Raw genomic sequence first — 27,221 nt, 5'->3', positions numbered from 1 at the left:
AGCAGCTCTTGGTCAGGTCCTCGATTTGTTTATCGATTCCCGGCCACCACACATAAGCCCTGGCTAGGCTTTTCATTTTTACCCCTCCCATATGACCTTCATGAAGCTCATTGAGCACTGTATCCCTTAACTTGGGTGGAATTACCATTCGGGATCCACACATCAAGGTCCCCCGGCACACTGACAGCTGTTCTCTTCTTGTCGAGAATGCTGGCAACAGTGATTCGCCATGTGCTGGCCACCCCTTCACCGTCAAATCATATACCCGAGACAGTGTCAGGTCATTCCGGGTCTCCTTTTCTATACGAGCGTTAGTTACCGGTAGGTATTCAACTATAGTCGAATGAAATATTTCGACAGGATCCACTGCTGGTGCTTCCTCCGTAGTAGGCAGTGGCAGGCGTGATAGCCCATCAGCATTTCCATGCTGTTTCGTGCCCTTATATTCAATCTCATAGTGGTGCGCCCCTAGAAAGAATGACCATCTTTGTAGTCATTGCGCAGTCATCATCGGAACGCCCTTCCTCGGATTAAAAATGGAGACAAGACGCTGGTGGTCAGTCAGCAAGGTGAATTTCTGCCCGTGCAGATAGTGATTGAACTTTTTCACTCCCCACACTAGGCTGAGGGCCTCCCTGTCAATCTGGGCATAGTTACGCTTGGCTGAGGTTAGTGATCATGACGCAAAGGCTATTGGCCTCTCTGAGCTGTCCGAGAATTTGTGCGACAGCACCGCTCCAATGCCGTAGTGTGACGCATCACACGCCAACCGAATTGGTAGTGCTGGGTTGAAATGGGCCAATACCTCTTTTGATGTGATTAGTGTTTTGCTCTTCTGGAAAGCTCGTTTACATTCGTCACTCCACTTCCATGGCACTGCAGTTTGCAGTAGGGTGTTCAGTGGGTGTAGTATTGTAGACAAATTTGGCAAGAACTTATGGTAGTAGTTTACCAGCCCGAGGAACGACCTCAGTTGTGACACATTTTCCGGTGCTGGAGCCTTGACTACTGCCTCAATCTTTTCTGGGGACTTATGTAACCCCTCTTTATCGATAACGTGGCCACAATACGAGATCTGTTTTTTAAAAAACTCGCATTTGAGGCGGTTAGCTCGGAGCCCATATTCCTTCAATCTAGTGAGCACCTGCTCCAGGTTGGCAAGGTGATCACTGTCATTTTCGCCCTTGACCAGGATGTCGTCCAAATAACACTGGGTCCCTGGGATCCCTTGCAGGACTTGTTCCATTGCCCTTTGCCAAATAGCCGGAGCTGATGCTACCCCGAATACCAGCCGGTTGTATTGGTAGTGACCTTTATGGGTGTTGATTGTGAGGTATTTTTTTGATGCTTCTTCTACCTCCATTTGCAGATACGCCTGGGCCAGATCAATCTTAGTGAAGCGTTTCCCTCCAGATAGCGAGGCGAAAATATCTTCAATCCGCGGAAGTGGATATTGCACGGTGTGAAGGACTGGGTTCACTGTTACCTTAAAGTCCCCACAGATGCGAACCTTCCTTGGTTCCCCAGGCGTGCTGCTCAACGACTTTTTCATCACAGGGACGATGGGTGTAGCCCACTCGCTCCAGTCTACCTTGGACAGTACTCCTGAACGTTCCAAACTCTCCAGCTCTGCTTCGACAGCTGGGTGGATCGCATAAGGTACTGGTCTGGCCTTAAAAAATTTTGGGCTTGCGTTTTCTTCAATTTTAATTGTTGCTGTCATGCCTTTTAGTGTTCCGAGTCCTTGCTGGAACACTTCTTGCGTGTCGGTTAGGATCTTTGACAGTCGCCCAGGTGTGACGTCATCATCCTTTTTGGCAGCCACAGTCAGTGCTTGTATGGAATGCCAATCCAGCTGTATTTTTCGGATCCATTCACATCCCAGTAATGGTGGTCCTCCATCTTGCAATACATACAGGTCTAGTTTTGGTGTTTCCTTACCGTTATATATAACGGTCACCCTTATTTTTCCTTTGGGGTAGACTTTTTGCCCCGTGTACGTCTTCAAAATAATTTTTGTGTCTCTCAAGGGTATGTGTGAGAATAGCCGCTCGTAGTCCCGTCAGTTTATGACTGTTAGGGCTGATCCTGTGTCCAATTCCATTTTTACCTGGACTCCTGCTATCTTGAGAGTGACCCAAATGGTTCGGTGATCCTCCGTTTTGATCACATTATGTAGTTTCAGACAACTCAGCTCCCTGTTTTTGGAGTCGGTATCACTCTTTTGTTCACCTGAACTATTCTCCGTCACCTTATGTACCTTCTTGTACTTTTCTTTTGGAGATTTCTTATTGCTGGTTTTCTTTCCCGACCTGCAGACTCGTGCTATGTGTCCTACTTTTCCACACTGTCTGCACACTTTGTCTTTGAACCAGCAATCATTGTGGTCGTGTGTTGTTCTGCCGCAGCGATAGCACTTCTCTGTTCTGTTTGACATTTCGTTTGTGCCATATTCTTGCGGTCTCTGTTGTATCTCTGCAGCGCCCCGTGCTGCTGCTTCATATGATACCGCAATGCTGAAAGCCTTGTCCAGCGTAAGGTCCTTTTCAGATAAAAGCCGTTTCTGGGTTCCTTCACTTTGAAGCCCACACACAAACTTGTCCGTTAAGGTGTCTGCCAGTCTCGTTCCAAACTGGCAGTGTTTTGATAGTTTGCGCAGTTCTGTTAAATATTCAGCATTGCTTTCATCCTTATGCTGGTTCCGTTTGTGAAACTTGAATCTTTCTGCTATCAGCAGCGGCGTGGGGTTTAAATGTTCCTGTAGCATCGTCACTATGTCTCCAAAACTCTTTTCCACTGGCTTCGCTGGGGTTACTAGATTTCGTAATAAGCCATACGTCTTTGCACCCATTAAATTTAACAATACCGGCGCTTTCTTGTCATCTGACACCTCATTTGCCTTGCAGTATACCTCTATTCGTTCAACATATGTAGTCCAATCTTCGACTTCATTGTCAAATGCGGTGATACTGCCACTCTTCGGCATTTTGGGTGTGGTTTAAAATGGCTTAAAATGGCGTCTCCCGCGCTTTCCTTCCTCCCCCGCTGCTGCCAACGCTGCTCTCGGCAGTCCTCGTGGCAATGGCGGTGCCCTGTAGGTTTCGCGCGTCTCTCTTCCCCCTCCTCGATGCTGCTCGGCCCCTGAACACCGGCTGCGCCCTGTGCGCTCTGCCCTCTCTCTCTCTCCCGTCGACGCTGCTCGGCCCTTTGCTGTGCCGCTCGGTCGGGCTCTAGCCCGCTGCTGTCCGGGAAGGGTCTGCGCACTACCTGTTGCCAGCCTGTTTCGCTGGACCACCGTGACTGGAAAGCCAAGCCTGGCTCTCAACAGCCTCCCCCGCAATTCTCGAGTCTTTGCTGAATGACTGGGCGGTTGCCCGTGGTCGACGCCTGTGTCTCTGGCCTTGACCTCCAATCTACTGGTCTCCAGGAACGAATCCCTGGGAGGTGATGCAGAGTTGCAGGTAGGATCGAATTTGCCTCGTCGCCAATGTTGTGTCCGTCAGTAGTAAGACACAGACTGCAGGAGAACGGTACAACAGGTGTTTACTCAACATGGCTCACTCTGGAACTGAACTGTACAGATTACTAGTCAGTCCTATATACAGGTGTGGTCACTGCCGGTACTACTGTATACATGAGCTGTAAAAAGTAGTTCCCCCCTTAAAGGTATATACATTACAGTTACCACTCTACGTAGTTAAAGGAGACTACCCCTCTCTGCTGGGACGTTCGTGGATGGAGAGAATAAAATTAGACTGGTCATCAGTCTACATGATGTCACACAATGATCCAGGCTTACCCGCCATCTTAAAGAAACATGCAGAAGTCTTTAATGGAGAACTGGGTAGCATGAAAGATATGACTGTGAAGCTTCGTATTAAGCAGAATAGCAAACCCAAGTTCATGAAGGCACGACCCGTACCTTATGCCATCAGACCAAAAGTCGAGGCTGACTTAGAAGCCCTAGTTGAAAGCAGAATACTAGAACCAGTCAGCGTGAGTGAATGGGCAACGCCCATCGTACCAGTGCACAAGAAAGGGGGTGGAGTTAGGATATGTGGAGATTTTAAAGTAACTGTTAACCCTGTATTGTCAGTGGAGCACTATCCGCTCCCCCATATTGATGATTTGTTTGCGGGGCTTGCTGGGGGCCTCTGTCAAGCCTACCTGCAAATGTATGCGGATGAACAGTCACGAGAAATGCTGACTATTGTGACGCACAAGGGCCGATTTAGGTATCGTCGACTTCCTTTCGGAATTACATCAGCTCCAGCGCTTTTCCAACGTGCTATGGACCAGATCCTTAGTGGATTGCCTGGAGTCCAGTGCTACTTAGATGATATCTTAGTTACTGGGTGTGATGACCAAGACCATCTGCGTAACTTGGACGCAACGCTACAGAGACTGAGGGATTATGGACTCAGAGTTCGCAGGGATAAATGCGATTTTTTTCAGGCATCAGTTGAGTACCTCGGTCATGTAATCAATGCCACAGGCCTTCACAAGGCACCGTCCAAGACCAAGGCAATCGTGGATGCCCCAGCACCTGAAAATATCAGCCAGCTGCGTTCTTTTCTAGGGTTACTGAACTACTATGGACGGTTCATACCGAACCTAGCCTCGATGCTGAGGCCGCTGCATTGGTTGCTATGTAAAGACAAGAAGTGGGAATGGACTAACAAGTGCCAGGAGGCGTTCATGACAGCAAAGGACACGCTCCTGAAGTCAGAGGCTTTGACGCATTTTAACCCTTCATTACCAATACAGTTAGCTTGCGATGCATCGTCATATGGTGTGGGAGCGGTCGTTTCTCATATCATGCCAAACGGAGAAGAGAAGCCGATAGCATTTGCATCTAGGACTTTGAACAGAGCTGAAACTAACTATGCCCAAATAGAACGAGAAGCACTGAGCATCGTTTTTGGCATTCGCAAGTTTCACCAATATTTGTACGGGAGACAGTTCACCCTACTAACAGATCACCGCCCTCTCACGACCATCTTCAGGCCACATACAGGGATTCCATCACTTGCTGCGAGCAGAATGCAAAGGTGGGCGCTGCTGTTGTCTTTGTCTGCACACACATTTGACATTAGATATCGCAAGTCTGACCTGCACGGCAACGCCGACGGTCTTTCCAGGTTGCTGCTGCCTGTCACCAAGCCTATGATGCGTAGCATGGACATCTGTTATTTTAGGCAGGTGGAGAACGCGCCTGTTACTTCGACACAGGTCCGACGAAACACCAGAAATGACCCAGTGTTGTCTGCAGTGCTGGACATTATCGTCAGGGGCAAGCTTGACAGCGATGACCCAAACCTGAAACCATATCTCTTAAGGAGAAACGAACTGTCGGTGCAGTCTGGATGTTTGCTGTGGGGGAGGAGAGTGGTTATTCCACCATTGCTACGGAAACCAGTGTTACAGCAACTACACTCCGGACACTGCAGAATGGTTTGTATGAAAGAAATAGTGAGGAGCTACTTCTGGTGGCCGGGTATGGATGGACAGATTGAGGACAAAACTAAAACCTGTTCCTCATGTCAGAGAGTTTGTAATGTGCCACAGCTTGCACCTCTTCACCCCTGGGACTTTCCGGAGGAAGCATGGCACCGCATTCATGTAGACTTTGCAGGTCCATTCGAGGGGAGAATGTTCCTGGTGGCTGTTGACGTGCACAGTAAGTGGCCAGAGGTTGTTATAATGAGGTCCACCACCGCTGAGAAGACCATCGAGAAGTTAGGTGAGGTGTTCAGCCGATTTGGATCTCTGATGCAACTTGTCTCAGACAACGGTCCACAGTGGGTGTCACAAGAAATGGCTACATTCCTGCAGGTGAATGGCATACAACATATCAGGGCTGCACCATACCACCCTGCGACCAATGGTCTAGCTGAGAGGTTTGTTCAGACCATGAAACACTCTCTAAAGGCATCGCAAGGCCAGGGAACGCTTCATCAGCGCCTGAATAGTTTCTTGTTGAGTTACATAATATATGGATAAAGTTGGATTGGAAAGTTTGCTTTGTGATGGCTTTTATTTCAGCATTGTGGCCAGGAGGACGCTAGGCAAGAGGTCAGTAACAGAGGGAAGGTAAGGTGTGGGACAAATGTTGAAAGGGGAATTGGGATTGTGTTCACTGATACTGCAGGCGGATGATGCGATCCCGGGTATCCCAGCCAGAAAGGGGCTTTCTGGGTTGCCTCCTTTCTTCTGCTTCCTCCTCTTCCCTCTGTAAGCAGCTTGTCCCATTTGCTGTCTCTGCTTCATCTCCATGTGATGTTGCAGCCCAAGGGTGACTGCAACTAGAGCCCATGGGACTGGGAGCAAGTGGTGTTCTCAGAGGCCTTCCTTTAACATGCAAAGCCTTCCAAGCATTCAGCAGCAATCACTGCACACTCAACAGTTTAAATTTATTGCACCAAGCCACTACTCCATTAAAATGTAAAAAAATGTCCAAAAGTTAAAATCGAAACTTACCTGATAGATGGTGTGTGTCCCTTTAAGAAGCACGGGCAGCATCTCTGTAGTACTACTGCACACACGTTCTTCCATTCGTGGTTTGGAGAGGGTGGTATCCACAGTGGCGATGTCCAAAATCACAACTGTGCATCAATTCAGGCGTTGCACGCCGATTGACATCATGATCTGCACATTTACATGTGAGGGGCGAGCACAGGCAACGGCAGCGCTAACGACCTCCCCAAAACGGCGGCCGCTGTGTTCTGCGCTGGAAGCGGCGGAAGCGAGACTGCCGCCATTTTTTCAGCAAAACCAGCCTTAACGGCCGGCACTACACCCCCGAATGTTGCTGCCTCTGTTCTTGAATTCTAAGTTTAAATGTAATGTTAACCATTACTTGCTGGGCTAGGTTTTCCGTGACTTGGTCCAGCAGCAACCATGGTCAATTTCATAAGATATCTGTCCTTGGTATAGTAGTCTCTGGCTACACCGTGTTAATGCACATAAACAAAATACTGCCAGCAATCAGACACAAGCTGCACATCCGACTGGTTAACCATGGATCAAATGTATACTGTATAACAACTGCCAGGACTCAGATGCATACTGCACAGCACTACTGGACTGTTATGGTCAGGCAGACATGTACTGCACATTTTCACTACACGACAAGGGTCCAAACACATACTGCACATTTTACCAGGGATCACATTCATACCATTTCCCTGAACTGGACAGTAGAACTCAGGTATGATATGGAATATCTCCAATAAATTAACAGGGATCAGGAAGAGACAGCATACCTCCAGTATACTGCCAGGGATCCGACATGTACTGCACACCTCCGCTATAATGCTAGGGATCAGATACGTAGCATACATCTCCACTAGACCTCCCCCGCTTCTTCCTCAGGGATCAGATACACCACACTTCCACTAGACTATCAGGTATTCGGCACTTACTGAACACTTCCACTAGACTGTCAAGGATCAGACAGATACTGCATACTTCCACAAGACTATCAGGGATCAAATGCATAGTTCAGACTTGTATTAGATTGTCAGGAATCACTCGACACTTGCACGAGATGGTCAAGTATCAGATTCACACTGCATTTTTCTACTAGACTGTCAGGGATCAGATCCCTAGTGCACACATTAGCATACTGTTACAGACAAAATACATAATGTGCACTTCCACTAAACTCTCACAGTTGAGACATGTGCCAGGTATCAGACATAAATTGTAATTGGATGGAATAGCCGGTGGGTTGCAAGCTCCAAACGCAGATTGGGTGACCGCTTTGCGGAACACCTCTGTTCAGTCCGCAAGTGTGACCCTGAGCTTCCGGTCACCTGTCACCTTCATTCTCCGCTCCACTCCCACTCTGACCTCACTGTCCTCAGCCTCCTACGCTGTTCCAATGAAGCTCAACGTAAGCTCGAGGAACAGCACCTCATCTTTCGATTGGGCACTTTACAGCCTTCCGGACTCAACACTGAGTTCAACAATTACAAATCATAACCTCTGCCCCCATTTTTTCATGCTGCAGCTGTTGATGATTCTGATATTCCCATTTACACCTGCTCTAGACCCATCTTTTGTTTCTTTACTTGTCCCATTACCATCTCCTTTTGCCCTTGCACCATCATCCCTTCTGTCATTTAATCACTCCTGTCTTCCGCCCTATCAGACCTTGTCGTTTGTTCTTTCCTCCCCTCCCCCCTTTCCCTGCCTCTATACTTGCTTAAAACTTGTTATATCTCTAACTTTTTCCAGTTCTGATGAAAGGTCATCGACCTGAAACGTTAACTCTGTTTCTCTCTCCACGGATGCTGCCTGACTAGTTCCAGCATTTTCATTACCTTTTTCTTTCACTTGGATGTAAGCTTCATTCACCAAAAAGATCAGGCGTATAGTCCACCGAATACCACCGTGGATCAGATATATTGTGTGCCACTAACCTGCCCCAGCATTGAACTGTCAGGGTCTTCAAAGACATCACAAGATGTAAAGGAACAGATGCATTTAAAACCAAAGTGATTGGGTAAAAAAAAAATCAAGACAGCCCTCATCATTAGTGGTCACATGGACTTCACCAACAATTGCTGTAAGGAAATATTCTTTCTAATTTATGGTAGAGGCATTGAAGCAATGTGTTGGAGCAACAGTATTCTGCACTGCAAAGTGCTGGGACAAGGGAAGAAACAGAGTTATTGTGGAGTCCTCTCAAATATTTCTCAGTGGATCATTTTAGGGCACTATTGCTTGAGGCCTGGAAACAGTCCCATGTACAAATAATGTACAGCAGAGATAGATTGGAAGAGAAATGTGGCAAATACCTTCAGAAAACAGAAGCTTGGCTTGAGGGAAAAACATGCCTCTTTTATTTTATATAACTTGCAGATGAAATTCAAAATTCAGATTACTTGTTCAGTCACATTTATTTCTCTTCCATAAAATGGGCAAAATAAGTGGAGATCTGGAATTGTTTCTTTGGATAACTTAGATCAGCTATTACAGCAAGATTTATAAAAGGAAGGTCAGAGGTTTTCAACAATGAACAAAGTCTGACCTAAATCTAACTAACTTATAATGGGATCTTTCACAGGGAATTAGGCATTTGTGACCATGCAGTTAGAAAGTTCAAAAAGTGTTGTTGATCAGAAATTATTCTTACTAAATGGTTTCTTTGTAAATATCTGGTGTACTTTCCAATCTGACTCTTCCATTTCCTCTAAATTCATGTGGATGAAATTCCTTAATGATTTTTACAGCAAGTCACAAAGCACTTTTGTCTGTTGCAGCTTTATGCTAGTCACAGGATTTGAGCTTGCACAGCTAATTACTTGACCACTGTTGTTTACAGTTTCCCACTAAGCAATCAGAGGTCAGGAAGTATAGCTGTTCTTCCTTAGGTATCAGAATATCAGAAAATATTAAAAATAAGCTCTGGTGAACATTTGACTAGAGGATGACATTCTTGATCTCCACATTACACAAACTAAGCTACTTGATGATACCATGACAACAGTGGTAGGAACCATTCTATCATGATGTCTGCTGGGACTGGCCTTAAATGACCGCAGCTCATGCTGTCTGTGACTCCTAAACGTGGAAAAATTCAACTAGTTGCTGGAAGTAAACCATGAAATGATGTGGGATGCAAGGCTCACAGACGAGTCATAGTAAGTTTCAAATATGATTTTCACAAGATAATTATGGAGAAAGAAAGCCATTCAGCACATCTTAGTTTGTCCATACAGAAACAGCCTTTAGTGTCCCCATCGCAGCATCCAATTATTTCTTAAATAATTGCAGAGTTTTCACCTCCACTAATCTGGAGTATATTCCATGTATTTATCGTTCTTTATATGAAGAAGAATTTCCTGATATTAGTCCTAAATTTTCCTTTTGCTCATTCGAACCGGTCACCCCATCCTACTCTTTCACTTTAGTTTATAGTAAGTTTCCAAATTGATCTTTTCCATATTATTTACTACCCTACATATTACTGTGAGGTTACCTTTCAAACACTTTCTTCCTGAAAGCCCAAATCTTCTCCTGTCTTTCCTTATAAGTTGGACCCCTAACACTAAGGATCAACTTTTTGGCTCTTCTCTGTACTACCTCCAATACTTGAATATTTCCCTTGTGACCAGAACTGGACACAGTACTCAAGCTGTGGCCTTCAGTCACAACTTGTTGCCACAATAAGAACTCTACAAATAACATAATATTGAGGGGTTAACTACCACTAGTGAGAATTAAACTGCCTACCAAATTTTGGGATTTTTCATCATATTTTTCTTTCATGAAAGGGATTTGGGAATGAGCTATGTTTAAGTGTTTAAAAAAAGGCCAATTTTTACATTTAAAAAAAGCAGACAATTAATTAAAGCCACATGAGCCAATTTGTAGAATGTTGTAGTTAATGGTCTATTTCAAATTGATACAATGAGAGTCAGTTGTTTCATCTCAGGCTCATTAAGCCAAAAAGGGACCCATTCATTTTCAGAATAGCAGGAAATGTTTTCAATAGCATGGATTTTGCAGTGAGTAATGACGTCAAACTGTCAGCATTTACCATCATTACCCCTTTGAAACTGAGCGCAACTTCAGGATTTAGCACATGCGCATCTAAATGCGGAAATCCTGAAGCTGCGGTCAGTCATTCACTGCTCCGACACAGGCTGCGCTGTGGAGCACCCCCCATAGCCAGCAATCAGTGAAACTGACTTGGGCTTTTCCGCGCTAATATCACTGTTAAATACCCCATTAAATGTTAGGCCTTGTTGGAATAGCTGTAACTCAGGTTTTATCAGTGTATTGACTGCTAAACAACCGTTCTGGCTGTGAAAAACTAATTTTTATATTTGTGGAATGTCAAATTTCTCAATTATGATAAAAACAATTTTAAAAAATAAATTAAAAAAAGTTTGTTCATATTTCAGCTTCTACTTTATCCCCATGTGAAAGTCCCAATTTTTATTTCGCTCTCTAACATTTTTTAAAAGTGAGGATAAAAGCTGCTTTTTATTTCCCGGTTTGCTAGGTGTGAGAATTCTTCAAAGTGATTGGCTGCTTAGACAGCTTGTTGGTGTCACTGCAGCATCGCCATTGGAATCCCCTACTCACAGCGCTGCAATCAATTACACGTCGAGAAACTTTAAGTTTCGCTGCAGAGATCATAAGATCTCTGTGGGCAGCTTTCTTCGAGGTCAGCGGCAAGCGCCTTTGCTTCACCACTGACCACAAATTACAGGTCATTAAAATTGCACCGCAAAGGGGGGGATTGGGGTAGCCAGTTGTAATCACAGGCCTACTGGTGAATTATTGATTGGGGAAGGAGTCAGTGGCTGGAAAGAGAGAAAAAGGACACAGAGAAACATGAGCAGTCAATAAACCAAATAGGTATGGGAGAAGGCCTGACCCAGTGAGGGGAAACTCATTTTTCTCAAGCCCAGAGTTAATCAGTTTCAGAATGTTGACCAGGAAAAGTTAAGTAAACCCGTTTAAAAAAGAAAAGCCTCATTATCCTTATTAAGTGTTTTCCTTGCTCGCAAGGAGAATTCTATAGCTAGTTGAATCAAAGGTGAAATTTAATTACATTTATTCTTATGTCCATTCACTTGCTGTCTGTAAATCAGCTTAGCGATTTGTACCTGGCCTTATCTCACTACAGTATTTCAATCTTCATTTGTAAAGATTGGAGAAGCACATGTGAGCACATGGTGGAAAGACATAAACTTATTTCAGCAGCTGCACAATGGTATGCTTGCCAGAGTGCGTGTGGATATCAAACAGTGTGAAGCGGGATTGTGTGCTTGCTCAGTCTATTTGCTGCTGCCTTGCTCCATGATGTTATGAGGTGTCTTGCCACATGGTGCCTAAACAATTTTTGCTAGAGTTGCTAATTCAATGGGCCGGATATTCCGATCCCTACGGGTGGGTACGCGCTGTGTACTCATCCGTGGGGACATCGGAAATGCCGGTTTCAGGCATGCGCTGGAACCGGCATTTCTGATCTGTCAAGAATGGTCTTGACAGATCCTCCGGCTGCCCGGAAGAAGAGCCTCTGCGGGCGGATAGTTCCGCTTTTTGGAGACCCTCCGCCCGCAGAAAACCCTTACAATTCTTGCGCCTGATAAAAACAGGCGTAAGGCCTGCTTTTACCAGGATAAGAGTTGAAAAAAGTTTTTAAAAAATTTCACTGATTTATCATTAAAAAATACTTTTAAAAAGGTAACTTTATTTTTAGCCCCGTAAAAAACTTTAATTATTTTTTTCAAAAATTAAAATTTTTGTTTAAAATAGTTAATTTATTGTAATTTCAAGTCATTTTAAAAATGTGATTTAAAAAAAAAGTATTTAAAGTTTTACTATGTTTTTGGGGTCATCTCCATTCATATATTTGACAGGTCTTCCTGTCAAGTGTATGAAGGGAGATTCCCTTCTTTGATTGGCTCCCCATGACCCACATGATCCCAGGGACGCTGCGAACTACCTGTGCCTCTGGGATATGTGGGCCCTGCGCACCGGTAGTTTGGAGAGGCCCAGCATCGGAATTGTGCGCGTCCTGGGAGCCCTCGGGTAAGGGCGCAGATTTTTCCAGATCGCAGTCCTCCACCTGCGGGAGGCCTGCTTTCAGAATATCTGGGCCAATGTATTCCTGGAGATTTCATCACATGAGCTCCTGCCTCCAACTGCCCCTTCCCCATGCTCCCACCATTGATCGCCAGACACATCCATCCTCGTGGTGCACCGCATTCCCACACCAATTGGAGAGCGGACAGACTCTTTGGTACCTAATTGGATGATTCTTGATCGTCAGTCAACCATCCTTTTTTCCCCATCTCCAATATTTTTATAACTAATAAATGAAAGTTTAAAGAAAATGAATAAAGCACACAATTTTATTTCATGCCTGCAGCAGTCTCCTGGAGATGAATCTTCAATTCCTGGAGACTCCAGGCCAATCCTGGAGGGTTGGCAACCCTAAGTTTTGCATATCTACCAAGCTAACTGAAGTTCTCATCTGCAAATTGCTCTTCAAAAGCTCACAACCAGAAAGACATCCCGTTGATCACCAGGAGATTGGCAGCAAAAAGGAAGAGGTATGTTGTTGCCTTCAGCCAAATGAGAAGTGGTCACGTACGAGCAGGCAACTCGGAAAATCTTGGGCCAGAAATTTCCTCGTGGCTACTCCGATTCCATCACTGTATTTCGGTGGAAGTGCAGCGGTAACCCCATTAACACCCGCCAATGAGATTTCCACCGCACGTCCAGCCAAGTTACAGCAGTGGAGCGGGAGCAGCTCCGAGGAAGTTCCGGCCACACTTAGGTCTTTAATAACATGGAGCTCACTGCTGTGATCCAGTTCACTTATGTGGGAAGGGAAAAGTGATCAGCAAATTCGGGTCAAGAAGTGGAGCTCATTATATGGGCGCTTACAATAATGCATATGGCATCGACATGGTGTCCGACCTGAAGACCAAGGTGAAGGTCTATAATTCAGTGTTCCTTCCAACACTCTTTTGTAGTCTGCAAGGCATGAACGAGCTTACAGGGAGCATGTTAAATAACTTGACAAATTCCACACGTCACCTACAATCGACACCATGATGCCGATTTTTGACTTCAGGTGTACTCTTCCTCAGATTCAGAACATTGTTAAAACAGACCTTGTATGCTTTCAAATCCCAGTGGATAGGGACTCAATACACAGAAACTGTAAGCAAATATTGCATGGGGAAAAAAGAACATTCTGAATGATTGCTCTTTTAAAATCAACTTCATTTATTAAAAGTGGGAGAAAGAATATTTTATTTGAATGTAATATGAACACATTTCTAAAAAAGAAAACAATGAAGGGTTAAAATGATATGGTTTTTAGCTGCAGCTTTCACATTATTTCTAGAAGTGATTTTTGCTAATGTTATGCTTGTTGGCCTGTTACAAATACTTAGAGTATGCAGCCAATAATATCAATATACTGACTACTCCCCAGGAAACAAATATCCAATAATCTTGCTTTAAATACCAGTATCCCACAGTGGATCAATTAGATATACAAAAATGGCCGGAGACGCTGGGATTGTAACAAAATACGTAGAATAACCAAAATTATCAATTTATACTGATGCAATACGTTGGATAAATGCTAATGCTGCAGATTGCATAGTTTGCCCATTCCAAATGAGCAGTTGGCATAGTACACAAAGAACTACAATGACAAATCCAACACATACAGATTATTTAAAAGAAACAAAACTAAAAAGAACTAATGTTGCACAAGGCGGCAGAATTTTAAAATGCCTTTGAGTGAGCAGTGAATTATTTCAGGGTTTTCTGTAGTTTATACACGAAACACCTGTAATGTTCATGGAGTACACAATTACAATTAGTTTAGTACGTTAAAGCATTTTTGTTGCAAAATTTGTCTAATATGTTGCTGCTACACAATCTACGCTGAAATAGTAATGTCTACCCTGCAGACACGCACAGAGCGAAGTTGCCAGTGTGCAGTGTTGTTGATAGGATCTCAATAAAATGCAACAGTTCATGTGTGAAACTTTCATATTATATCCACTCACAGTGTAAAGAAAAGTACAGGAAACTTTGTGTTATCCGGAGGCTAAATGTCCGGCAAGCTCAAGCCACCGGCAAAAATCAGGAGCAGTTTTTTTTCTTTTCGTTGCTTTTTTCTCAACAGTCAAGCTCTGCAAGGACTGTAGCTAAGCAACAGCTTCAGTTAGAGACGCTACAGAGATGCTTGCCGACTGTTTAGAAGCACAGGGTTTGTTGATTCACACGGAGCTGAAAATCTCCGTATATTTCAACATTAACGCTGGAGTGTCCAGCAGTTTTGAGGGAACGGCAACAGCTCGGTCCCGTCGGTGCCGGATAGCACAAAGTTTCCTGTAGTATAATTCCAGATCCTAATGGGGGTTGTTTCTGGAGAGATTATTTTGTGCTTTATAACACAAAGGTAAAGTACTGGTAACTACAGGTCCATCACTGTTGATGGAGCTAATTTGAGGGGACGAGTTAAAAGTAACACCAAATATCAAAGCATAATGGCTTCATTGTGATTTTTTTCCTATGACATATTGGTATCAAGGCTCTAAATAGGCCTAGTGACAACACTGGATGAGGTTACACACAAAGATATAAGGCCTAATTATTAGGCCTGATGATGTTACTTCAGTGCAGAGATTACCTGGTCCTGGTCTAAACCTATTCTGTGGATCAGGAGCAGACCTTACGAGAAAGTCTAACACAAGTTTACTTCACTTCCTATTATATAAAAAAGTGGTGGTGAAGTTTTTATTAATTTAAGGAATTCACATCCTTGGCCACCAAGGACAGTACGTACGTACCCTGTTAAAACTAGCCTGTTAAACATTTACACCCACCATCTGCCATCCCCTCATGCAGCACAAGATAAAAGTTAATGACAGCAGCACACATGCAGTAAATACACTTTCTGCAGTCGTACAGACCAAAGCAAAAAATGAGACATAAACTGAATAAATTGAACCTGTACATGAATTTCAAAGCAAGGATACAAAACAAAAAAGCACCATGTGGATAACTTACAGACCACAGGCATGCAAGTCAAAGCACCTCAACCTTCCCAGATGGACCAAACAACTAAAATTGATTAAGTGAATATTTATTTTGTTTATAAAGGTTTATCCAGGGAGTGCAATGATTATAAATCACTTTCCTTTGTACTTGATTTTTTGTAAGCTGAATGGTGTAAATTGGAACTATTCTGGTGCTTCATGACTGGCGAGTCTTCCAGAACATGCGTCCAGCTACAAAATTCTTATATAAAATGCTGACTAATTCATTTATGGACTAGAAACAGACAGAATAAAAAAGTGATTTACTGAGTCTACTAACCACTGCACCTCCAGTCTTTACATGATTTACACAAGTTAATAAAACTCCTTTTCAGTCGGAGAGGACAAATTAGCACCTTTGGATACAGTTGTCTTTTAATCCTGATCAGGGAAAGTGATTTAAAAAAGTAATGGATTCCCCTCCCATAAGCCTCTGCTGCCTGCCCGCCTCCCAAGCCCCCCCACACCCCGTGATGCAGTTCGTGCCGTGCCTTGCGATGTACAGTGCATTTCAGGTCACTTGCTGAATTCTGTGCAAAAGATGATACTTGAGACCCATGACCAAGTTTCTGTGAATGCGATGTTGCATGGATTCCAAAACCAAACATTCAAGTACAGCTAGAGTCGAGTGACAACAGTAATTGGATAAATAATGTTCTGGTCTTTGTAATAAGGCACAGTTCAAGTCCTCTGAGGCACTTTGGAGTTGGTTGAAATATAAGTTGGTGCTGATCAAACCTCAGAGCTGTCGCTGTGATAACTCTGTGCAGTCATGGCCTCGTTGCTGGGTGATTTCTTGTACTCTCCCTTCTTATCTGATTGCTTCCTGCATTTCAGCAAGAGGACGATGATAATAATGACACAAATAGCTAGTAATAAGGCAGCGATCCCTCCAATAATGGGAACATTGTCATCTTCGTCGCCTCGGTCATTTGGTGACCTAGCAACAGCTCCTTCAGGGAAGATCTCTTCCTCGACAACCTGCTTCCTGTTGCTGCGGTCCAAGGCAATATGTTGTATGTTGGTTCCTCTGTTGTTCTCAATGCCGATGTCCTCAGCGAGTAAGGGGGCTTCTTTAACAGATCGTCGCTGGCGTGAATGTCCCACAGAGCTCAGGTTTCCGGTGTGTGAAACAATATGATACTCCACACTTCTCTTTCCAATGCCTCTGCTAGCACTTTTCCTAGATCGCACAGTGTAAATGGTATGAATGTACCACTCTCGGCCAGCGGCAACCTAAAGATTAAAAATGACACGTGACTGTTCTGCTTCAGACTTCACTTCAGCAACTGAAACATTAACAGGAAAATACCGTTCGCATAACTGGTCCTGTTTGGAGAGAAAAAATAACTTTAAAACTGGCCACTAACCTATTTGTTTCATATCAGAGGACAAGCTTAGTGGCCATTCATACTTCTTTTGTTAAGAACTTGACATCAATGCACATTTAAAACATCCATGGTGGTCTGTGTGAGTCAGCAGAGATTGGGATGTTTGCAATTACTTCCGCTGCAGGTTATTCTGCTTAAGTGTATATTAAGTCTATAGTTTGCATGTGCTCATTAAATATTAGAAACCAAAAACAATTCCCTTGTAAACTCATTCAATCTATTCGGGTTGCGCAAGTTAAGTGTTTGCTTTAGCTAAATGGCACTGAATAATGGTTATTGGATCTGTTCTGGGGCCTCAGCTTTTCACCATATATATTAATGAATTGGATGAAGAAATAGAAAGTTGTAAATCCAAATTCGCAGATGACATTAAGTTCAAAGGGACAGAGACAAATGGAATTCAATGTGGGGAAGTGCGAGGTCATCCACTTTGGATCCAAGAAAGACAAATTGGAATCGTTTCTAAAAGGCGAGAGATTAGAAACTGTGGAGGAGCAGAGTGTGTCCTGGTACACAAATCACTGGAATCACAGGTACAAAATGTAATCAAAAAGCCTAATAGAACGTTGGCCTTTATGTCAAGGGGGTTGGAATAAAAAAGTGAGAAAGTTATGTTTCAGTTGGAGAGAGTCTTGGTCAGACCCCATTTGGAGGACTGCATTCAGTTTTGGGCACCAAACCTCATGTAAGATATATTGCCATGGAACGGTACAGCACAGCTTCACCAGAGTGATACCTGTGCTTAACGGGTTAAATTATGTTTACAGATTGCATAAACTTGTCTTGTATTCCCTCGAGTTTAGAAGGTTGAGGGGTAATCTAATTAAGGAGTTTAAAATGATAAAAGGATTCAATATAGTAGATACAGAAAAATTATTTCCCCTGGTGGAGGGATCCAGAACAAAAGGCTATAATTGTTAAAATTAGAGCTCGGCCATTTAGGAGTAAAATCAGATGCACTTTTTCCACACCGAGGGTAGTGGAAATCTGGAACTCGCTCCCCAAAAGTCTCTGAATGCTGGGTCAACTGAGATTTTCAAGACTGAGATCGACAGATTTTTGTTGGGTAAGGATATCATGGGATGTGGAGCAAAGGCAGGTAAATGGTGTTGCGGTACAGATTGAATAGCAGAACAGGCTTGAGGGGCTGAATGGTCTACTCCTGTTCCTATTAAAGCTGAGTGTTTTTCATACATTGTTTGTTTTTCATACATTGTTTGTTAGGTTATGTGATTTGTATTGATCCCGTAGGATTTTACAGTACCTAGAGATATCTAGTGCCCAGTAACTCCGATTGTAATAGAAACATTAACAAATTCATGAACTAAGCAGTCATTGTTCACACCAACAGTCTCACTCAATCCACGCCAGTCTTTGGACATTACAGTACACAAAGCCATTTAGTGTCTATAACTCGGATTGCAATAAAAACATTAACTAATTAAATTCAGTCATACACTATTGTAACAACCTCAGTGAACACACACCACCTGTTGCAGAGTACAGGTACGCTATCCCTTATCCGAAAGCCTTGGGACCAGCTGAGTTTCGGTTTTCGGAATTTTTCGGATTTCAGAAGGTATTATTATAAGACTGGGAAATTTGTATTTAATATAAATTGTAAAAGTTCAGGCTACCTCTTGCGACTGTTCCGTGTCTCATTCCCCTTCCTGCTTCTCTGGAAAGCCGGATATCGGCTGACTCCTACTAAGCTGGCCCACAAATCAGGTTGGGGGTCGGGTGGGGGGGGGGAGAAAAGAATATCGGACGGGTCGGGGGGGGGGGGGGGGGTCGGGGTCGGGTGGAGAAAAGAATATCGGACGGGCCGCTGCAGCTATTGGACGGGCTGCTGTATTGTTGGGTTCACTCTCCCGGTACCTCCTTCACACTGCCCGGCTCGGCCTGCAATCTCCTACCCAGGAGGGAACTCTGTGACCCTCTGCCCTGCTCAGCGTAAGTTGTGCGCCACTCTGGTCATGTCGTGCGCACGACTTATGCTGAACAAAAAAACGTTCGGTTTTTAGAGGTTTTCGGAAGTTCGGATAAAGGATAGTCTACCTGTCGTATGTCCTTAGTCTCAGTGGAAAGTTCATTATCAATTCTATAAAGTGTGCTGACAAACTCCCACAGAAAATAAACACATTAGGAGATTCCAGGCAGTAAGCATTCAGATTATTGATCACTGTCTTGTTTTTGCAACTGGGTGGAGTGAGTCCATTACATGAGGCCCAGAAAAAAATATCTGGCTAATAATGGACTTTTTTTCCTGACTCCAATAAAAACCGTGTGAAACAAAGATTTAGGTAACTACAGACCCATTAGTTGCAGTGGTAATTGGCAAAATAATGGAATCGATGATTAGGAACCAAGTTGAGGAGCATCTATGAAAATTACCTAGTAAGTGACAGCCAACATCTTTTAGGGTGTGGGAGATCCTAACTGACCAAAATCATTGACTTGTTTGAGGCACTAACATCCCAACATGATGCCAGAGAGCCCAAATCATTGACTTGTTTGAGGCACTAACATCCCAGCAGGATACCAGAGAGCCCTTTAATACAGCATACCTAGACTTCCAGAAAGTATTCAATAAAATTCCACATGCAAGGCTGCTACAGAAACTTAAATCAATGGGTTCACTCGGTAAAACCTGGAGATGGATAAGGAATTAACTGATAGAGAGGCGGTAATACTTACGGGAGTGATGTCGGACTGAGGAGGTGTACTGGGTGAAGTGCCCCGGCAAACAATGCTACTATTTCCAAACTACATAATTGGTCTGGATCCATAAATTCAACAGAAGATGGTCAAATTTAGAGTTGATACTAAACTGGGGTGGGGACAGTAGAGTTTAGTGAAGGAGCCGAGGAACAATCTAAGGAACTTGACAACATTTGCAAGTGGACAAATTATGGTAGATGAAGTTCAATTCAATGAGTGCAAGATCTTGCACAGTGGGAATGAGAAACGTACTTAATGTATAGTGGTCAGTTATCTAGGGGGCAGGCTGAATGAAATCTGGGAGTGATAAGGAGACTCGGCATTGATCATTTATTGCAGAGCAACAAAGTAAATGGAATATTGGGCTATATTGCCAAATTAGTATAAGTATGAAGCTGTTATGTTGAAGCTCTATAATGCTCTGCTCAGGCCACCCCTTGGACATTGCATTCAATTCTGGTTGCGGCACAAGAAAAGCATCCAAACCCTGGAAGAGTGACAGAGAAAGGGTGACAGGGGTTGATCCTTTCTTAAAAGCATTGGGTTATGAGGAAAGATGAGAAAAAGATGGGGGAAAAAACTGAGTCGCACCCCCTTTGGGGCGCTACTTTTAGCTCCCCCAAAAAATGAGCACCCGAAATTCATCGGTAGCACCCCAAGAGGGAAGCGGGGTGCCACTGGAAGCGCCCCGCCTCCCTCTTGGGGCACTGGGAGTGCTTAAAGGGGAGGGGCTTTGTGCAGCACAACCCGGGGTCCAGCTGGGCCACCAGGGATCGGAGTGCCGACAAAAGAGCCCAGCACTCAAGAGAAGTGCCGGGCTCACGGAATGCAGTCGGCACTCCGCGGGGGGGCTGGTCAGGAGGCCGGAGACGGCAACGGGGGCAGGTGCTGGCAGGTGGCGAGCAACAAAAATGGCCGCCCGGCACCTCGCCTTTAATTAGCGCTGCCCCGGCCGCAGGTAGGCTTCCCTGCCCTGCCGGATATAGCATCCGGTGGTAAGTCAGGGGGCGCTACCGAAGATCGTGGCCGGGGCATGAGCGGGGCGCTGCGCATGGCGATGACGTCATCGCTGGCGACACGGCACCGTGGGGCGCTAACAGTTACCGCCGCCGCTAACCTCCCGCTGAATTTCGCGGGAGGCACTGGCGGCGCCGCACCCAGGCGCTAGTTGCTTTGCGCCCAGTTAGCTAACGGGAGGTGCAAAGCAACCAAATTTTTTCCCCATGGATTCCTCAGCCTTGAAAGTGTCCTATGAGAGAATGCCTTATGTAAGATACTAAGTGGAATAGAAAAGGTTAAACCTGAGCAGTATTTCAAATTAAACGTTGACTACAGGACAAGAGAACATTGGTATTTGGTAAACTGGTAAAAGGCATGTGCAGGATTGATGCCAGGAAGCAATTCTTCACAGAAAAAGTGATTAATACCTGGAATGGTCATCCAGGTAGGATTGTAGATGGAAAAACCTTGGCATCATCGAAGAGGCAGCCAGATACGGTGATAAGGAGAGATTGTAGGTTTAAGTATGCACACGGGCAAGATGCATATTCTCAGTGTTAAGGGGACCAAGGAGCTCACATTTTAGGCTGCAGTTTTGTCATAAAAAAATCACAAACTGTACTTTAACAATACATATTTTCTGGTGATAAAAATCTCAGTCATAGAACTGACAATGAAATGAAATGATGATGCCATCAGCATCTCAATATCTGACTTATGTTTTGAAATTACAGGTGGTGTGGCTTTTAAGAATAAGCTACAATTTTGACACAATACAGTTCAGGCCAGTAAACTGCGCTGATAATCCTTGTTCTGGTAAACCAGCACAGCTAATGCAAGCCTTCTAGCAACTAACTCAAGAAAGTGTAACATTGACGTTGTCTGCACAGTATATATCTGACATCAAGCATCTCTTTCCTACCTGGAAGAGCGGGGAGGAGTCCACTCGGAAGCCATCAGAACCAGGCTGTCTGGCAAGTGCAAGTGCTTCAGCATCATCTATTGCAAGTTTAGCATTGAACGCTACACTTCCAAAATATGTGTCCTGTGTCTCAGGTTGAGCCTTATCCTGTTCAAAAAAGCAAAGGGCCTGTTATAGGAATTGTATGTCAGTGAAACAAAAAATAGTCAAGTTGTATCTGAGAAAGTTAATTATATTGGACTAAAAGCAAGCCAACCAAGAACTGAATACAATTCTTTCCAACAATAGCAAGCATGTTCAAGTGATTGGCAGTGTCGGCAGCACAGTTGACGAGCTTAAATTTACTTTTTTCTCCCCTCAAAATTTTATTCATCAATCTTCCCTCCCCTCCCCTCCCCCAAAGAGCTTTACTCTACCAAAGCTATAGGCACAGGCCATCGTTGAAGAGGAATATGAGCATTATTTCCAGCCATATACTAAAATAACTGACTTACCAGGATCTTGAACCTGTACAAGAGAGAAAATGAATCAGCCAGGCAGCCATATTCAGTATTTATTGGGTTGTACTTGGGCACATATCCATCAGCTCCTGTACACAGAAACACCTTCTCAATATTGCAGAAGAAGGAGTCTCCTAGGTTCTGCACAGGGTCAACCATGACACGCCCATAGACAACTGATCCTGCAGAGAAAATACATTTCAGTTAGAAGTCTGATGAGATCTTGTACTATGCTGCGATGTTACCAAACTGCCTCCCCTCCCATTGCAGGAAAATATTCTTATGCTCTTTCATGTCTTTCCATATCATGTGATATTTCCTGAGACAGAAAGCATGCAACCCACTTCTGGGCCGCTATCAATCTAATGACAACAACTAATTGTTGGGAGACACAAGAGGACAGCCTCTGTTGGTGCAGGCTCTGACTTTCCCTTGCTTCATATGGGCACAGCACCTTGCTTCAACATGGTGTATACCCCCAGATAAGCTGACTGAGATAGGAAACTAAATACATTGGGAATCATGGGGGCAACCACCTGAGGTCACAGACTCCACAGAACAGTACAGCACATCCTAACACTTGTGCTTTGTCTTTCCAGGTGAACTATGTAAAATGTTTCTAATGGAGTATTCCTACCAAAACAGTCTTCTTATCATAGGATGCTCAGCACTTTACTAGTGCAGAAATGTGGCAAGTTATCATTTATTAATTAAAAAAATGGACTTGTGTCACTGAGTTTCTTCAAAATAACATACCTTCTTCTCTAAAGTAACATTGACGGCCAAACATTATTGTACAAATTTCATAGCAGACCCCACTCTTAATATCGGCCCCAAAAATCCTCGAGATGTGATCCTGGCAGTTACATGGAGATTTGGCCTGCCAGTGCTCTCTTGTGCTGACTGCGCTGGAGTTTGCATAGGACAGGTGGGCACAAGTACCACTGCTGGCACATCTCCAATGTCCAACTGCCCCTTCTAGCCAGAAAACCTGGTGCCTGTCTGTCACTGGGGGGGGGGGGGGGGGCGAAGGGTTGCGGAGGCCTCTCTCTTCTCCCCCCATCCCACGCACCCCGCCCACCCACCCCAACCCCAGCCAGACTGTTTCCTGGGATGGCAGGGCTGTCGTATGAGGAGAGATTGGGTCGACTCGGCCTGTATTCACTAGCGTTTAGAAGAATGAGAGGGGATCTCATTGAAACGTATAAAATTCTGACAGAGCTAGACAGACTGGATGCAGGGGGGATGTTTCCCCTGGCTGGGGGGTCTAGGACGAGGGGTCACAGTCTCAGGATACGAGGTAGGACAGTTAGGACTGAGATGAGGAGAAATTTCCTCACTCAGAGGGTGGTGAACCTGTGGAATTCTCTACCACAGAAGGCTGTGGAGGCCAAGTCATTTAAGAAGGAGATACCTGTAGATAGATTTCTAGACACAAAAGGCATCAAGGGGTATGGGGAGAGAGTGGGAATATGGTATTGAGATAACAGATCAGCCATGACCATATTGAATGGCGGAGCAGGCGCAAAAGGCCAAATGGCCTACTCCTGCTCCTATTTTTCCATGTTTCTATGTAAGGGGACATCAAGATTTAAGAAAAATGAATTCTTTGGTGGTCGTGGGGGGGGGTGGTGGAGGGGGGGTCCATGCTGTTTTGGGGGGGGGCTGTAATCCTCCCAGTGGGATCCTCTTCTGCCCATTTGGAGGCCAGTACATCACATTGTACCCTCCTAGAGTATTACGCCATATCTCAAATGAACCAAGGAAGCACGAAATCCCAGCCTAAGAGTACACGGCTCTCCCCCTCATCCCAGTGACATTTTTCTGGTAAGGGGCAAGCAGACGTTCCAGAAAATCCTGGACGTGGCAAACACCTGGTGGAACCAGGTTAAGGTGGGGTTCTGGTGAAACTCCCATGGCTTTTCAGGGCCCTTGTGTTTTTAGGACTTGGGAGTGTCCTCTGTTTGGTTGTTCGAAATTATTTTTTTTTCATTTCAGGATCAATTGGGATGTAGCCAGGTAAGGAAAAATAATCACTACTACTGGTTGGGTTGGATGGCCTGTTCCATGATGCAACTTCTATGTATTTCAGCAAACCCTTCCAAATGATCATAGAGGATTAGTAATTAGATAAAAAAGGTAGATAGTAAACAGTATAGAAATTGTTGATCTGGAAGATTATTTCAAACTGAACTGTGATTGTAGGATAGAGGTTAAACTGGTAAAAGGCAAACTTAGGATTGATAACAGTAAGTTCTTCACATAAAGAGTGTTCAACACATGGAATGGTCTTGTAGAATGGGGAAATCAAAAACCCTAGCTGTGATGTGGAGACCATAGAACTTTTCTGGATTGATGAATTTAGATGAGCTGAATGGCCTTCCTCATCTATATTTATCTTATGATCTTCTAATGCGATTGGTTAGGGTGGTGCTGGAGACTACTGTCCTTAGATATTTTTTTTTTTAATGGGATTTTTGAAGGGAGCTCAGGATGCCCAGCTTTTTGTATTGTGTCTGAATACCAGATTATTAAACAGCGTTCACTTCTAGCCTGGTTTTATTGTGTCAATAAAGCATTAAGTGGTCCGACTTCCATACCTTCTGTGAAAGCGACATCGCTGCCTTCTCCGAATCCCATGGAGCCGTCAGATAGCCAGAGACCCTTTCTATTTAGCAGGAACATTTGAGTATTCAGGCTGAACTCAGCAGCAACGGGGTCACTCACCTGGAAGAGGCAGATAAAACCGATACATTAAAATTTACTAAGTGATTATGGCAGCATTTTGCTCCCTGACCCCGACAAATGTTTTGAATCACTGCCATACCTGTCGTTCAATCTACCTTTGTGCCACTTCCCAGACAGCACCCAGGATGTAGCACCACACGGAAAACTCTCAAGGTACAACAACAACTTGCATTTACATAGCATGTTTAAGGTAGTAAAACGTTCCAAGGTGCTTCACAGGAGCATTACCAGGCAAAATTTGACATCGAGCCACATAAGGAGATATTAGGACAGGAAGCTTGGTCAAAGAGGTAGGTTTTAAGGAGCGTCTTATAGGAGAGTGTTACAAAGGCGGAGAAGTTTAGGAAGGGAGTTCCAGAGCTTAGGACCCGGGCAGCTGAAGGCACGGCCGCCTATGGTGGAGCGATGAAAATCGGGGATGTGCAAGAGGCTAGAATTGGAGGAGTGCAGATATCTTGGAGGGTTGTAGGGCTCGAAGAGGTTACAGAGATAGAGAAGGGCGAGGCCAAGGCAGAAACTTGCCCATGTAGAGACAAGATTGAATTCTGGCGGATGTCATCTCCACATGGTATGGTTACAAAGACACCAGTTATGGAATCACCTCAAGGGGTAACATGCACATAAACTTCCAAAAAGTGAGAGATAAAAATAGTGGGGAAGAGAAGAGGGGAACTGCGGTGCATATCCTCTAAAATCATGAATCCAAAACACATAGGGGTCAATTTTGAATTGATTTCTACCATCAGGCAGGAAGTGGATGGGGCAAGCCCACCATCTGCATGGTGGAACCATTTTCCTTGCGGGGGCTTTTTTGAATTCCATCAGCGAGCTGCTTATGTTTTTGGAGCAATTTGCTGATTGGAGGGGGTGGGAAATCTGACAGCTCTACCGTGGAGCCCAGCCAGTGCAGGTAAGGGCGGGGGGGGGGGGGGGGGGAGGCGAAGGGGGAGGTGCTCCCGAGCTGGGCTACAGAGGATCGGGCATCAGGTGGGTTGATTTTTGTGGCCACAGATTGAGTATTAGTGCTTCTCTTGACCTCAAGCACATTGTTTAAAAAGCTATTTTTGAAACGTTTTAGGAGCATCCTGCAGTTTAAGGTTTAGGTCACTCATGCTCCGCCCATTGGTACTTCAAAATTGCATTAATGTCACAGGACCCCGATTTGCAAAGGCTAACAAGGTTGTCGTCTCTTTCCAGTGGGCACCTGGACCACCAAAATGGTGGTGATACGAATGTAGGCAAGAATGGTTTTAAGTGCTGTGCCACCATTTTCATCACACTACGACCATATTCCCATACAAACGAGGAGGGGCGGGGGAGGATGGAAATCGGACCCATCGAGTGAGGAGAGGTTCACTTGAGCTGCCTAATGGTCTTGTACCTGCTGAAACCTGATGTCGAGGTCAAAGGTTATTGGCTCCCTTGGATTGCACACGATGGGTATGGTATACTCCTGGCTCGGGGCAGAGGCACAAGGAATCAGCTTCACGGTGTATGTTCCTGAATAATCACGGACCTAGGACAAAACAAAGAACAATCAATTGCAACAGTAGAAAACAAATCTACACCGTATTAGAAAATTAATCCTAAATTTATAAATATTCATATCAATATGAAGTATAGTGGGGCAGACTTTGCGGTCGGTATGACGAGAGTACGCCATCATGCCGCCTTTGAAATGGACAGCAGGTTCGGGATTTCCACTTGCGCTTAATCCCAAACTTGCGATCTGTCAAGTTCCGCCTTGACAGATCACACGCACTGACAATGAAATCCTCATTGCTGGTGTAGAGTTGGGCTAATTGCCCACCAACTGCCCAGGAATTACGCGTGACTATCTTATGGCTGGTGCAAACAGGTGCAGCAGCCTGTTTGCACAGCGTAAGGGGACACCCGTCAATAAAAATCTTCATCTGATGCTTTTTTGTTTCAATATATAAAAGGAATGTAAATCCAGACTGGGTAAAGTGAGAGACTGTTCAGGGAATTGAGAGTTTTGCAAATTAAAAAAAAAAATGCCTTACTCCCCTCCATGTATCTTCAGGTGACCTTTCATGGTACAAAATGCACAAAAACTTTTATCAACATTAGCTGCAATATTCTCCCGAGAAAATACCACAGTATCTAGTTGGGGAGAATCAGAGACCTGATTGGAGCACCGGCCCACGTGATCCCAGGTACGCTTCCGCACACGGTACGTTCCTGGGATCTGTGGGCCACTACTCTGCGCTCAACTCTGCAGCGTCCGACAGCAACCTTTCGTTTGGGGCCTCGCAACAGGTAAGCGCGCATTTGGATTGGATGCCGGCGGTATAGTTAATGATTATGCCACCGACCGCAAAATCCG

General features: G+C 44.6%; 1 protein-coding gene across 2 annotated transcripts in view; it reads right to left on the bottom strand.

Annotated features, from left to right (window-relative positions):
• Positions 1 to 13,737: 13,737 nt before the first annotated feature.
• Positions 13,738 to 27,221, bottom strand: part of LOC147111970 (FRAS1-related extracellular matrix protein 2-like) — a 319,343-nt gene continuing 305,859 nt past the window's right edge. Inside the window, exons 20-24 of one of the 2 annotated variants that reach the window (XM_085999402.1) lie at positions 26,256 to 26,390; positions 24,727 to 24,853; positions 22,121 to 22,308; positions 21,627 to 21,773; positions 13,738 to 16,829 (exon numbers count right to left, since the gene is read on the bottom strand). In XM_085999402.1, the coding sequence (XP_085855528.1) occupies positions 16,326 to 16,829; positions 21,627 to 21,773; positions 22,121 to 22,308; positions 24,727 to 24,853; positions 26,256 to 26,390 (1,101 nt within the window). In that variant the 3' untranslated portion in view covers positions 13,738 to 16,325. Of the gene's footprint in view, positions 16,830 to 21,626; positions 21,774 to 22,120; positions 22,309 to 24,726; positions 24,854 to 26,255; positions 26,391 to 27,221 lie in introns of those variants that run through there. The other variant, XM_085999403.1, reaches the window with a different exon arrangement.

This window comes from Somniosus microcephalus, chromosome 10, assembly GCF_052327205.1.
Source record: "Somniosus microcephalus isolate GS21.2 chromosome 10, FLI_Smic_1.0, whole genome shotgun sequence".
Lineage (NCBI taxonomy): Eukaryota > Metazoa > Chordata > Chondrichthyes > Squaliformes > Somniosidae > Somniosus > Somniosus microcephalus.
Note: the sequence above shows the minus strand (reverse complement) of the source record. Positions and strands in the feature narration are given on the sequence as shown.